Raw genomic sequence first — 13506 nt, forward strand, 5'->3', positions numbered from 1 at the left:
CAGACAAAATACTTCACCCAAGGGTGTGACGATCTCGTAATGGTTACTGACTACGCAAGACAAAATACTTCACCCAAGGGTATGATGATCTCGTAGTGGTTACTGACCACAAGCCCTTGGTGAAGATCTTTGGTAATCGCATGTTGGACCAAATTACCAAAGTATTATCAAAGTAGCAATGTTCTTTAAATAGAGCTCCTTTGATTTAAAAAAATAAAATAAAATTTGGACCCAAAGGGACCTTATTTGATGGGGTGCCACTGATGTCTGTGTTGTAACAATCATGTTCCTAAGACACGGATCAGTAAAGCAACATGTGGCTGCGTTTGCTTTATTGGTATTTTCTGTTTTTCAGGCGCTTTCAGTCACCTAGAATCTCGTCAAAAGTAAAATCGAGATGGCACGGACGTGTGGGTGTGCTCTAGGAGAGATTACCAACTGTGCTGGCGCAGCACTTGTCACAAAGGTTACAAGCAGGGCTGTGGACTCGGAGTCGGGGACTCGGACTCGGTCGGAGTCGGTCATTTTTGCCGGACTCGGACTCGGTGCTGATTTTGACCGAGTCCACAGAGTCCGACAATAAAAAAAAAATACGTTCAATTTTATTTTCATCATGCTGCTGAGAATGCGCGTAGGAATACTGTCCCCAGCCCTGCTTGCGATCAATGCGGCCACGTTGAGTTGCACTTAGGCTAATGTTTACATTATGTACCAATGTCAAGGATGATTATGTCACCCAGCTTATATCATTATTTTGATTTTGATCTAAATTAGCCTTGAATAAAGACTAAGCAGTCACATGAATTAACAGAAAAAATGGACAGCCGGACTCGGACACTGACTCGGACTCGGACTCGGTGGTCAAGAGGCCGGACTCGGACTCGGTGCAAAAATCCGACCGAGTCCACAGCCCTGGTTACAAGTATTACACTCTCACAATGTTACTGCTTTTCAGTACATGTTGTATTCATTTGTACGGCCTACATCGGTTTAAATTACTAAAATCTTTTTTTACCGGCTCACAAAGCGAATTACTGACCTGTTAATCATGACCTTTTCACAGTCTATTAGCACCCTGTTTTTGGTGGCAAGCTGACACTATAGTCAATTTCTGATGCTTCACACGTGTTTTAATACAGGCAGTGGCTTGAAATTGTTGGAATCTGACCCTTAAATCAATGTTCATACAGTGTAAGTGTCATGAAGTAAAATCTTTTTACCGTGTAGGCAATGAAATTGAGCATCCACCTTAGGCTACTTTAGGGTCCCCACTCCAATCGGACATTTAAGAAAACAAACAAACAAATGATACTATCATTTATCATGACAGTTTCCAGGTGAATATATAATCTGGAAGTTTTTGGTTTTATTGTGACAGGCCTACCAATAAAAAATGTAAATACCATATGAGAGCGGCGATTAAGTTTGTATCTCTCGTATTGAAAAGGAGCTACTGCTCATGTGCAACTTTTCATCCTTCTGGGTTGCAAAATATTCATAACATCCTTCTGCATATGAGATTTCCATGCTTTGTCATCAGTGGTGATAGTACTCATTGTCTGACACTGGTCCTTAAAATATAGCTGCTATACAACACTACTTGAATGATGTCACACAATTCAAAGGAATGAGAAAAGCTACATTAACTATAGCAATGTGTTTTCCAGAGGAGGGAACAAGGTAAAGCTGTTAAACTGGTCCAGCAGCCTTTGGTCAAGGGCCAAGAAGCAGCAAGTCCATTTTCTCTGCTGTCAGAGGCATCAGCTGATAGGTCCATGAAGGAGAACGAGGAGGTGCAACTGTGCCAGGTTTTCGCCAACGCACAGCTCTCAGTCAAGGACGTAGATGAGGAATATGATGACATGCCCCCGTTGTGCTCGGGATTTGTGAAGGGCATCTACAAATATCTGCACCAATTGGAGGTAATCTTGCTTCACTCACGTGCCTTGTTACACAATGGAACTCTGTCTCGTTGCTTCTTTGCATAGGTAGAGCAGCCCATACGTGCCAATTACATGCAGGGTTATGAAATCAATGCCCGCATGCGAGCGCATCTCATCGACTGGATGGTCCAGGTTCATTCCATGTTCAATCTGCTGCAAGAAACCTTGTATCTCTCTGTTGCCGTCCTTGCCCGGTTTCTCCAGGTAGGAACCATCTCAATTTTATTGGATTCATGAACTTATATGGACTTTTGTTAAAGAAATACTATACTTTTTCCATTATTTGTCTGAGCATTCCAAATTATCCGTAAGTGATAGGGCGAATGGTTGTTTGTCAACCAGTTCAGGGTGTCCCCACCTACTGCCCGAAGTCAACATACATTCAACTCTTGGTTTACACAAATGCACATATAACAAGGATTTTAACTTATTATATGCATTTTTTCTTTTAATTAATTAGATTAATTAGTATTTCTCTTCTGTCAAGTATCGGCCTAAAAAAATACACATTGGTCGGGCCGTATAAGAACTTATTATAGATGTGTTATTGAGCTTTTAGTCACTTTTTCCACCTAATCTATCGGGACATCCTGCTGCGCCGCAGGACCAGCCAGTTTCTCGTCAAAAGCTGCAACTTGTCGGTGTGACTGCAATGCTGGTTGCCTCAAAGTATGAGGAGTTGTATCCTCCGATCGTGGGAGACTTTGCCTACATCACGGACAGTGCGTTCGCCAATGCTCAGATTTTGGAGATGGAGCAACTGGTTCTGAAGACCCTTAATTTTCAGCTCGGTCGTCCTCTTCCATTACACTTCCTCAGGAGAGCTTCAAAACTGGCTGATGTCAGATTTGAATTTACTACTTTGCTTAATTGTCTTGTCCAAACTGCATTAAGAACAGCTAACTAAGAAGTGTCCACATGCTTTGATGCGTCCTTGGGCACTCGTTACCACCCAGTGTGACACGGAAAGGCACATGCTGGCCAAGTATCTGATGGAGCTGACCCTTATTGATTACGAAATGGTACATTATCGTCCATCTGAAATTGCTGCTGCGGCTCTGTGCCTCTCTCAGCTGCTGCTGAATGGACTGCCTTGGGTGAGCCTCATGGTACTGTGCAATATTGCTCATAAGAGTAGAGGGCCTGAGTCGTGTAGGTATACAGGCTCACCTGATTTGAATGGAATTGTTTGTCAAAAGTATTTTTGTCTTCCTGTCAGTCACCAACACAAGAACTCTATTCGACGTATGACGAGGCCCACCTGAAGCCCATCATGCAGCACATGGCCAAAAATGTTGTGAAGGTAAATGGCGGCAAAACTAAGTTCCAAGTGAGTGAGCGGCTGGTAAGCACAATGACATCCACAGAAGAAGCACAGTGTACAAAGTGCTTCTCTTTTGACAGGCTGTCAGGAGCAAGTATTCAAACAGCAAGTTCATGAAGGTCAGCCTCATTCCGCAGCACAAGTCATTACTAATCAGCAACATGGCAGCTGCTCTCACTGCTCCTTAAGTCTAGCAAGCATTATTATTATTTTTTTTTTCCAATCTTCCACTTCTGCACTTGATTTTAGATTACTGGTTCTAGGCTGGGACTTTCTTGTGTGTGTTTTATTCCAAAGTTGGTTATTAATAAGCTGAAACTTTATTGCTTGAAATCTTTTTACCTGTTGGGGAAATTTCTAGTCTGTCCTGGTATACTTATGCTTATTGCGTGAAACAAACTCCCTTAAGATTATTCTTTTCAGAATTTCAGGTCAATACAATGTTTTTGTTTGGGGAAAGTCTCACAACAAAGCTCAACTGTCACGCCCGTGCCACAGCACGCTCGGCCTGCACTTCACTCGGCCACACCCCTTTCGTTATCGTAATGCCTGTCACCTGCTTCCTCTTGTTACCCTGTGTATTTAAGCCCTGCCCGTGTGTTTCTCCCTGTCGGTGTCTACTGTTGTGTCCATTCCTGTTCGTGCCCAGTGTTCCTGTTTGTGTCATCTGGTTTTCCCTCGGTCTGTCTGAAGGCTCACGGTCAGAATTTTAACCTTGTCCAAGGGGACTTCATGTCGGTCAGTCTGTCTGTTTTGCTGGCCGTGAGTCTTCCTCCCGTCTGTGTCGTCGGTTCCCCACCTGCCTCCCTTCCAACTCCTTTTCCCTGCAATAAATCCTGGTTCAAGCTGCATTTGGTCGCCCTGGCTCAACTCCTTCCTGACAGAAGACACCGACCATCACAGCGACCAGCGCTTGGACCAACCGTTGCCGGCTCCCGCAACTGCTGCATGGTCGCCAAGGAGATGAGTTCAAGCGATGCAAGATGCACGGTTGCCCCCCCCCCCCCCCCCCCCCCAATAAATCCTGGTTCAAGCTGCATATGGTCGCCCTGGCTCAACTCCTTCCTGACATCAGCGACATAGTGAATGTTTGGAGTTTATTTGTCCTAAATGACTTGTTTGTCCACATTGTGAAAAGATGATTTTTTTTTTTTCTGGAGGTCTTAAAAAGTTACAGATTACAAATTGAAATCGACTTTTAGTTCGATTTCAACATCTAATTTTGAATTCTTTGTTTGTTCTTGAGTCTGGTAGAGTTGTTTTCACTGCGTGCTGTTGTAAGCTGACTGTTTCATTGACATTTTCTGCAGTTTTTTTGAATGAAGTGATTTGAAAAATATAATCAGTTTATTAAAGTGATTCTGGTAAATATAGTTCGGTCGAAATGAACGAGACAGTCTGTAGATAATCTGAATTAATTGAAGCGGACTCTTCTCATTGAGCCCACAGTGTTGCTCTGGCTGCCCCAATCTGAGAAGTTGTTGAAGTCTCGTTTCTCCAGGATGTAATGAGTCCCTCTGTAGTTTGGCTCCTGATACACAACCCACCTACAGTACAGACACACAGAAGGCAAAATAAAATATAATTCTTGTGACAAAACAACCCCTTGAATCTAAAGTTGACATTTTGTCACGGGTTGTCATACGGTATTGTGAAAAGGCAAGTGATGTCTTGTGCAAATTGCTACTCTTGAGGCCTTACCACAGCATCTCTATCAGGTTGTGTTCAGAATTGTGGGAAACTCCTGAAAGCATATTTTCTTTCAAGTACTTGGTCGTATACCCAAGTCCTTTGGGTCATTGTCCTGTTGCAACATCTATATTTTTAAGGTGAAAGTCTATTTTGTTTAAAGTACTTGGTTGATATACCCAAGTCCTTTGGGTCATTGTCCTGTTGCATCATATATGTTTTAAGCTGCAGGTGGAAGATAAATAAGTTAAAAAGATAAAAATGTGGATTTTAAGGTTTAAGAAAAATATTCACCACCAGATAGCAGATATTGCTTAATAGCACCTCCAACCCTAAAACTACTTAAAGAAGAGAAAGCGGTCCTGGTGAAAAGTAGTGCCAAGACCAAATTAGGTCAAGGTTATTCTATCATAAATATCTATGCTATGTTCACTGTCTGGTTTGCTTAGGCTACCAGCCATGACAGATTTCAAACTAAGCGCCCAATACAACACCAAAGTCAAAAGTAGACAACAGGAATCCTCCCTCACCATCCAAGAACCATTGCCAGTTTGTTAGAAGTGCATAAGGAGGTACAACATTTGTGTCGTTCAAAAACATGGCATTTGTCTTATATAGTACATCTGGTTAAAAAGAAACGGTCCTATGTGCCCTGGTCCTCAGTAAAGCTGATGAAAAATGGTTTTACTTACGCTCCTCCGAGCACACGTATTGAGGCTACTCTGTTGAGGCTGTAGCGGCTCATCAGGTTAGGAATGTCATCCTGGATCTCCATCTTCTTACCGGAGAACCCGGCACGCTCAAACAACTGAGCTTTTGCAGGGTTGTTGTCCTACAAAGCAACATTATCCAAATGCATGTTATTTAGTGGACTGATTTTTCCATGATAAATATCAGTCTCATTGACTGTGGTGTCAGTCTACAAGAACAGATTCTTCACGAAACCTGTAGCATGACATCTTTTGCCGACACCTGCCACAGTGTTTGTATATGTGCACCTGCTTGACAGCTCGCACGGAGGAGATGTGATCCGCCTGTGCACACCACTTGTCATAGCAGTTGTACTCTCCACGGTCAGACATGTCCCACAGGTACTGGCGACCTCGGAAGTTGTCATGTTCGTAGCCGATCCATCTGGAGTGAGTGAAGAGAGATGATGAGATGCATTATCACTATCAATTCTCAAAGCTGAGCTTATTTTGCTAAAAAAGTCAAAGTCTTCAGCCCATCCCAATATTCAAGTGAGTCATTCTTATCACACTGTAAATCAATTGTGTCCTCTTAGCTTACCTGTTCATTTTACTAACTGCAAATTGGGGCTTTGTCCGAACCAGGGCTGTGTCTCCGATGGCAATTCTAATAATCTCACTAATGCTTAAGCATTGGTCAATTTAGCTGACCAAAAAAAAATACTTTTAATATGACATTAATTAGACACATTTCTTCCAAAGTCTAGGCTCCAATACCCTGTAGCTCTGACTATAAATGGTTAAGAAATGAATGGGTGGATGGATGATGAAAAATACATTTCAAAATGAAAATCGGAAAAGGGTGGTCAACGATCATTCAGGGGTAAATCGGGGGTTATGGCGGCATTATAAGATTGATTGACAAAAGCTGTAGATGTAAGTGTGAATGCTTGCGTATGATATGGAATTGATAGGTGAACACTGAATGTTTGTCAGCTGAGATGGACTCCATCATGGTCCTGGACAAGTATTATAGAAAATGAATGGAAAGATGGACTATAATGCTTGCAAACATTAATTAATGAAACAATTTTGATTCTATCTATTGAGACCTAATTTTAGTTTGGTACACAATATAGTTTTATTATTTTTGGATAAATTCTTGCATTTACAAGTTAAAGAACAGAAATAAAACACCCCCTTTATCTTGTCAGTGCTACAAAGGCCCTTTATTAGCGGTCAGAAGTCCTTCTGCCTTAATCAGGTGTGTGCCTGGGTCACCAATGTGGTGCTCACGGGACACCGGCAGAGCTGGGGGAGTGGGCATGGGGGCAGTGCCCCCCTAGGAAATAGGCTTGGAAACCCAAACTTCCAGGCCAGATAACTCTGTTTTTCAGATTGGTTTACAGGATTTTTTTTCACATTTCTACCTGTGCCCCTAGGGATTTTCTGAAAGATTTAGAGCAGGGGTCTCAAACTCCAGTCCTCGGGGGCCGCATTCCTACATGTTTTCCAAGTTTTCCTCGTTAAACACACCTGATTCAATTATCAGGCTCCTGCAGAACGTGAGGATGAACTGATCATTTGAATCAGGTGTGTTTAACGAGGGAAACTTGGAAAACATATAGGAATGCGGCCCCCGAGGACTGGAGTTTGAGACCCCTGATTTAGAGGGTTTAGTAAAAAAAAAAAAAAAAAAGGGTTTTGCCCTTGAGATTTCCTTGGCCACCCCATGGCTCACCGAAGAAAAAAATCCTGGCTCCACACCAGGTAGCCCACGAGGACCACATAAGTTGTCCACTACGCTGTTCTAAAAATCACTCACCAGTGAGTTACCAGTATTTCAGAAGTGTTTATCAAATTAGCAACCCAACAAATCAGTAGCCAAGAAGTTGCTCTCACTCAAAAAGGTTGGTGTACTGTGTCTATATTCATCCATTATGAATTATTCTTTACACACGACAATAACCAAATGAGACAAATTAGGTATACTGTACTCCAGGGGTGCCCAAACATTTTCAGCTCTCGAGCTACTTTTGAAATGACCAAGTCACAAAGATCTACCCACTAAAAAAATAATTTATTTCATATATATATATATATATATATATATATATATATATATATATATATATATATATATATATATATATATATATATATATATATATATATATATATATATATATACACACACACACACATATATATATATATATATATATATATATATATATATATATATATATATATATATATATATATATATGTCAACGTGAAAAACATTTCTCCCATTCCCTATGAAAGTGATAGTTTTTTAAGTCTTTTTACTATGTCCAGCTGCCCTTTTTATACCCTTTCTTAAGTTGAAGAGAAAAAACAGGGATCTGACAATTGGAGGGAACTCACGAGCGTTAGTGTTGTGTTGTTAGCGCCGTTGTTTGCGCACGCGTCAAGTGCGAAAAAAAACCCAAAAACATTTTAATGCCACGCGATCGACCAGTAGTGGCTAGGCGATCGACCGGTCGATCGCGATCGACGTTTTGGGCACCCCTGCTGTACTCTAATTGTAAGAAATATGTGAAGTCTGGAGTGATGAAGAGATTACATAATTGTTTGATGTTCATAAAAATATGAGTAAGAAATATGTGAAGTCTGGAGTGATGAAGAGATTACATAATTGTTTGATGTTCATAAAAATATTTTCTACGTTCAATTTTTTTACTACTTCGTACTAATTTATCACATACTAACTGAAAAGTGCCGTTAAACTGATATTATGGTGGCATATTGTCTTTTTTTTTTTAACCGATTTAAATTTTAATGAGAGGAGGTAAAACTGGCACCGATTTCCTTTAACTGGGGAAGCCATGCAATGGAGTACTGCAGTGTCCTTTTTTCACCTGTACAGTGTGCACTTACGCTCCGCTCTCCACCTGCACAGAGTTGCATCTCTCTGGGAAGTTCTTGTCACTGAGCCTTGCACAGTCAGAAGTCAGGTCCAGATGTCTGCCTGCAAAGTTACGTTGCTCATATAGGGTCACCTAAGGAGAAAATAAAGACAATAGTTGAGCTGGCTGTCATGACTGGATCAGGCACACCTAAGGAACACCAAATTAAATACCAAACTTAAACACCAAATTTCAGTTAACTTAGCAGTCGAAAGCACCTACAGTAGAAAGGGTCTGCCAGAACAAGTTTTGTAATTTGACCAAGCACTAAAGATATCCAGCGACTTACCCTCCCACTGGACCCGTAGAAGGCACGTTGGAGCACAGACCCCAGCTTGCTGTCGATTATAGACATTCTTTCATCAGTAATGAATGATTGTCTAATCCAAGAATATCATCAATCTCATTCAGTTTTAGCATTAATCATACTAAATTGAGTGAGAAAAAAAAGTCTGCTTCAAGCAATGAAATTATAGGCACACCATGGGCACATCTCCTCAGTCATCTTTAGATGACTTGGGGAAAACCTTGTGTCGGAGTTGTCATTGAGATTCAGTAGTGGTGGATAACAGATCCAAGAGCCTGTCCATTTAAAGTATACTGACCTGTACAGAGCGCTTGCCTGTGTCGCACATCACTGTCAACATACCTGGTTGGTTGAACTAATCCTGGGACCTTGGTAAAGATGTTCATGTCAGCTCAGTGAGGCCACAAGAACGCTCCTTAAATAGAGCATGTTAGGTTGGGTTGAGCTGATGGCTACCAGAAACCTCACAGTGGTTCTCTTAACAGTCGTCAGGGCTATAGATATGCTAAAACACACAAGGCCAATAGTCTTCTCTGTCGACATGAACACATCAGGTCATAGAATTGCAAATGCAACAAGGTGAGAGAAGCATCTGACATTCTGACATGTTCATGTGTGCACAGAAAACTGTCGTGCTAGCTGTTTTAGCTTTGAACAATTCAGCATTTTGTAGAAGTGCATGTAAACAATGCAACCCGTGAGAATGACTGTATTCAGGCTTTGTGAGGCCAGTGGCCACTGTGTTCACTAAAAGGCCATGACCCCAAGAGGTGCTCTTACCTATAGAAATGTATTACAGTCAAGCCTCGGTTTTCGACCACAATCCGTTCCAGAAGGCGGTTCGAGAAGCGAATCGGTCGAATTCCGAATCTATTTTTCCCAATACAAATAATGGAAACATTTTTAATCCGTTCCAATACTTTTTAAAGCATTTTTTCATTTTTGTCCGATCGCGCAACTGCAGCGCTCCGCCGAACGCGCAACCGTAGCGCGTCGCCGACCGCGCAACTGCACCATGCTGGTCGCATTATTGTGACAGAGCCGTCGCCGAAATTTAGAAAATATTTTTAAAGTCCTGCTGTACTTTCCAAAATTTAAGTGGACATCAGTGCACAGGGAGCTTAATTTGGTCCGATCGCGCAACAGCAGCGTGTCGGGCGCTCACTGTCGCATTGCTTTAAGAGCGTCTTTGTGTTTTAGAATGGCTTTACTGCTCCCACTTGCTTCCTTTGGAGGCATGATTAGAGCTGATGCAATCCTCATAGTAACGAGAACGTAATAACGAACGGAGTCAGTTGGCATGCGGGTCCTATCGGCTCACCTCGCGAGGTTCGACAACCGAATTTCGTCCGACATCCGAAGCAAGAAAAATCTCGAATTTTTTGTTCGAATACCGGTTTGTTCGAGAACCGGGACGTTCGAAAACCGAGGCTCCACTGTGCTTTGCTGTCTGGTACTTGCTTTCTGTTTTTGTCACAATAGTAATATTTGTGCCTCTAATGTAGAAACTGTTAATGTCATGTAATAAAATTAGAGTTCAGGTTCAATTTAAAATTTTACTAGGTATCACAGAATTACAACCATTCAACACATTTTTGTTTGAAACATCTTCTAAATCGATGCAATGAATATTACAGGTCTCTTTGAGTGGGCTGGATTGTATATTATTTATTAGCAAACCACGTGTTATACTTGCCCACCCTTGACCACCTTAAATTGCTCGTAATGAAAAACAAAAAGTGAAGGTGGACAATCTCAATTTCATACACTATTATACTAAATCCCAACGCCTGAACGGTTAAGAAGTGAAGAATTAAGGCTAAACTTTGCCCTCTTCTCAAAACACATTAAAAAATGTGTGTAAACAAGTGGCTGAACTTTGATACGTTGATACGCACTCGATTGAGATTTAAGCAGGTGGAGTGATCATTCTGAATAGAGCAGCCGCAAGATCACCACGCAAATCAATGCATTGATTCAGGCACAATGTTATTGATAATTCTCACCGCCGTGCTTCTGCTCGCGGGCTTCTCGGCTCCTCTGACTGACTGTGACACGTTGACCCAGCAGGTTCAAATCCAAAGTCGTGAACAGGTAATACGCTTCCCTGGTTGAGTCAATGCATATGATAAATTGCATGCAACTAATGCTTCTGCTGTGTGCTACAGTTCTTTGGCACGTGGACGTTTGGGGCGGAAAGTAGTGACATTAAAGGATCGCATGACCTGGGGAAGATGTTTGTGAGAAAGTTGTGGGGGAGAGTCTACCCATCCAATCAGAGTGACCACTTCTATGCCTTTCAAGTCTTCAGAATGTACAATAATTATACAACTGGTGTTTGGGTTCACATCTTGAATGACCTACATCAAATGTCAATCCGTTCTGTTGTGTTTTTGTAAAGGGGCGGCAGACATTGCTACAGTGTCACTTCTAAGTTGACCTTGGTCAACAACACTATCCACATGGGTGAGCGGTAAACGTTCACATCAGTCATTTTTTGGACTTTGCGCGAACAAAAAAGGACAAATGAATGTTGTTTCCTTTGTGTGTTTGCAACAGAGCATCCCCTCTCTGCTACAGAGGTTCTCTTGAAGACCAACTGCCCTGACTGCATCCTATTTCTGTCCAACACTACCATTGGAGAACACACATACCGTTTCTTGCAGATTCTGAGTGAGACTTACAACATCTCTTGATGGACTGTTCACCTAGGTCCGACAAACACCGACCGATGCGGCCGAAAGCTGTCTCACAACATGCGGGGTTAGTAGAGTAGTTTTTAACATCCGACCAGAGGCGGCTGGACAACTGGCACCACCAACGGCAATAAATAAGGGCTGTGCAAACAAATAGGAGTCCAACTGCAGAGTCAAGGCAAGTTGAAACGTTGGGGTATCTCGCTTAATCTATGAAAATATACTTATTGCCCTGTTTAAAGCTGTTAAAAGTACACCTCGTGGAGGAAATCTATTTAGTAACATGTACGAAAAGTGGTGAAAGTTCATGATAACTGCAGAACCTTTGCTTGCAAGTTTGACGAGTGATGAGCTTGAAGAGTTTAAGCAGCAGGCGGCATGTCTGAACTTCAATGAACCCACTATCCTGGGCCCACCCAGAAGTAAGAACATTTGATTTTTTCAGTCATATGATGTGGTGATTTTTCAAACACAGACTGTGGAGGCACAGGACAGTGGTTTAACACTGACTCTTCAATTCATGATATAATTAAAAAATAAAAAACATTTTCCCGATATTTTGATCTTCAGGCCTGTAGTTACTATGTGGCTAGCAATCTTAGCCATCTAGAAAAACAAGCCTTTACCTTTCAAGATGTTAGATATTACTTAAGTTAATTAATTAAGTTTCAACTCATTTTTAACTATTAGTATGCTCTTAAATGCAGAGAAAAATTTCACCACACCCTGATGTGTGTGTCTGACAATCACTGGGTCTTTACCTTTTTTATCCCCTCTCTTTTAATTTGCCAGGTTGTCCAGATTCACCAGACACAAAGATCGTTGATTTCAACATGGCGTTCATTCAAAGCACACCAAGGATCAAGGAAATATTTTATCTAATTTAATCGTTATATACCCTCTATAATCTCAGCTCGGCCCAAGTGAGCCAATCAATCAGGAGGACGTGTTTTCCTGGTAATGTATTACTGTAGAGAGAATATTGTGAGTATTGAAGTTTCCAACTGATCAAGCGTCACCCAAGATAGCATTTTACTGCAAATGCAACCACCGTCGGTCACCAGATTGTATGGCAATATGTAAACTTCTTTGACGGAGAAGTGCTCCTCGTCTTGTTTGCTTGAAGCAAACTGAAGGCACTCCCTCCACCCCTAGCATACAAACAATCCGTCCTTTTTGAAAAACTTCTCCTCTTTCGTCCGCAAATCTACGGTAGAAAATATACGTTAAAAGTAAAGGGTGAATTAAAAATTCATTTATGCATCCATAAAGGAAGATCGTGTGGCTTTTTTTTTTTTATCGCTTTGGCTTCATGTTTTTGTTACACGCACACACGCGCACACACACACACACACACACACACACACACACACACACACACACACACACACGTACACACACACGCCGTCAATGCGGGAATCGAACTCATGGTGACAGGCGAGGGTACTACTACACCAGGGGAGTCAAACTCATTTTTGTCGCGGGCCGCATCGTAGTCATAGTTTCCTGCAGAGGGCCATGACTGTCAAAGCCTTGACTTATCTACAGTAAGAGTAAAAGCAGTGAAAACATTTTTTTAAATATTTTAAAAAGATGAATGGTACTAATAATTCCCACGAATTTTTTAAAAGTGAAAACAATTTATAATTTTAGTATTGACACATGAAGTCGTTGCGCAATTTGTCTTCGCGGGCCACATGAAATGATGTGGCGGGCAGCATCTGGTGTCCACGCCTGGAGTTTGACACCTATGCACTACACCATCAGCAATCCCCAGGCTTTTTTTATTGTTTAAAGAAACATTCAAAACATGACGTCAGAACCCGTAGAATTTGATTGGGCAAAAAAACAACCCTAGAAGGTAGATTTATTTATTTATTTATTTATTTATTTATTTATTTATTTAT

The 13506-nt window shown here is 41.5% G+C and overlaps 3 protein-coding genes across 4 annotated transcripts in view; 2 read left to right on the forward strand and 1 right to left on the reverse strand.

The window, feature by feature from the left end:
• LOC148400157 (G2/mitotic-specific cyclin-B2-like) overlaps positions 1 to 4869 on the forward strand; it is a 6449-nt gene extending 1580 nt beyond the window's left edge. The window contains exons 2-7 of the mRNA XM_088370724.1: positions 1668 to 1922; positions 1989 to 2147; positions 2548 to 2784; positions 2855 to 3040; positions 3163 to 3273; positions 3348 to 4869. Of these exons, the coding sequence (XP_088226850.1) occupies positions 1668 to 1922; positions 1989 to 2147; positions 2548 to 2784; positions 2855 to 3040; positions 3163 to 3273; positions 3348 to 3455 (1056 nt within the window). The 3' untranslated portion in view covers positions 3456 to 4869. The remainder of the gene's footprint in view (positions 1 to 1667; positions 1923 to 1988; positions 2148 to 2547; positions 2785 to 2854; positions 3041 to 3162; positions 3274 to 3347) is intronic.
• crybgx (crystallin beta gamma X) lies at positions 4593 to 10937 on the reverse strand. Of its 2 annotated transcripts, none has more exons than XM_088370722.1 (7): positions 10910 to 10937; positions 9246 to 9318; positions 8886 to 8934; positions 8568 to 8689; positions 5955 to 6090; positions 5649 to 5788; positions 4593 to 4814 (listed from the first exon to the last, which is right to left on the reverse strand). In XM_088370722.1, the coding sequence occupies exons 2-7, from the start codon at positions 9287 to 9289 to the stop codon at positions 4682 to 4684; spliced, it is 624 nt and encodes a 207-aa protein (XP_088226848.1). In that variant the 5' UTR covers positions 9290 to 9318; positions 10910 to 10937; the 3' UTR covers positions 4593 to 4681. The 2 variants fall into 2 exon arrangements, with proteins under 2 accessions (XP_088226848.1, XP_088226849.1); XM_088370723.1 differs by lacking the exon at positions 10910 to 10937 and adding an exon at positions 9684 to 10019.
• On the forward strand, positions 8459 to 13463 carry LOC148400159 (uncharacterized). Its single transcript, XM_088370725.1, has 6 exons — positions 8459 to 10997; positions 11072 to 11217; positions 11305 to 11369; positions 11463 to 11576; positions 11920 to 12021; positions 12392 to 13463. Exons 1-6 carry the CDS (start codon positions 10890 to 10892, stop codon positions 12484 to 12486), a joined length of 630 nt encoding a protein of 209 aa, XP_088226851.1. The 5' UTR covers positions 8459 to 10889; the 3' UTR covers positions 12487 to 13463.
• The last annotated feature ends 43 nt before the right edge of the window (positions 13464 to 13506 follow it).

The sequence above is a fragment of the Syngnathus floridae genome, chromosome 3, assembly GCF_059516105.1.
Source record: "Syngnathus floridae isolate MCC-2025c chromosome 3, RoL_Sflo_1.0, whole genome shotgun sequence".
NCBI lineage: Eukaryota > Metazoa > Chordata > Actinopteri > Syngnathiformes > Syngnathidae > Syngnathus > Syngnathus floridae.

What these genes read in the sequence shown, in the direction of transcription:
- crybgx (XM_088370722.1), bottom strand. Translation starts at nt 9,289, where the DNA reads ATGAACATCTTTACCAAGGTCCCAGGATTAGTTCAACCAACCAG. An exon ending in TCTACGGGTCCAGTGGGAGG is followed by an intron (nt 8,690 to 8,885) that starts GTAAGTCGCTGG and finishes TTTTCTCCTTAG; the next exon opens with GTGACCCTATATGAGCAACG. An exon ending in GTGCAGGTGGAGAGCGGAGC is followed by an intron (nt 6,091 to 8,567) that starts GTAAGTGCACAC and finishes CACTCACTCCAG; the next exon opens with ATGGATCGGCTACGAACATG.
- LOC148400159 (XM_088370725.1), top strand. Translation starts at nt 10,890, where the DNA reads ATGTTATTGATAATTCTCACCGCCGTGCTTCTGCTCGCGGGCTTCTCG. An exon ending in AAATCCAAAGTCGTGAACAG is followed by an intron (nt 10,998 to 11,071) that starts GTAATACGCTTC and finishes TGTGTGCTACAG; the next exon opens with TTCTTTGGCACGTGGACGTT. An exon ending in GCCTTTCAAGTCTTCAGAAT is followed by an intron (nt 11,218 to 11,304) that starts GTACAATAATTA and finishes GTTTTTGTAAAG; the next exon opens with GGGCGGCAGACATTGCTACA.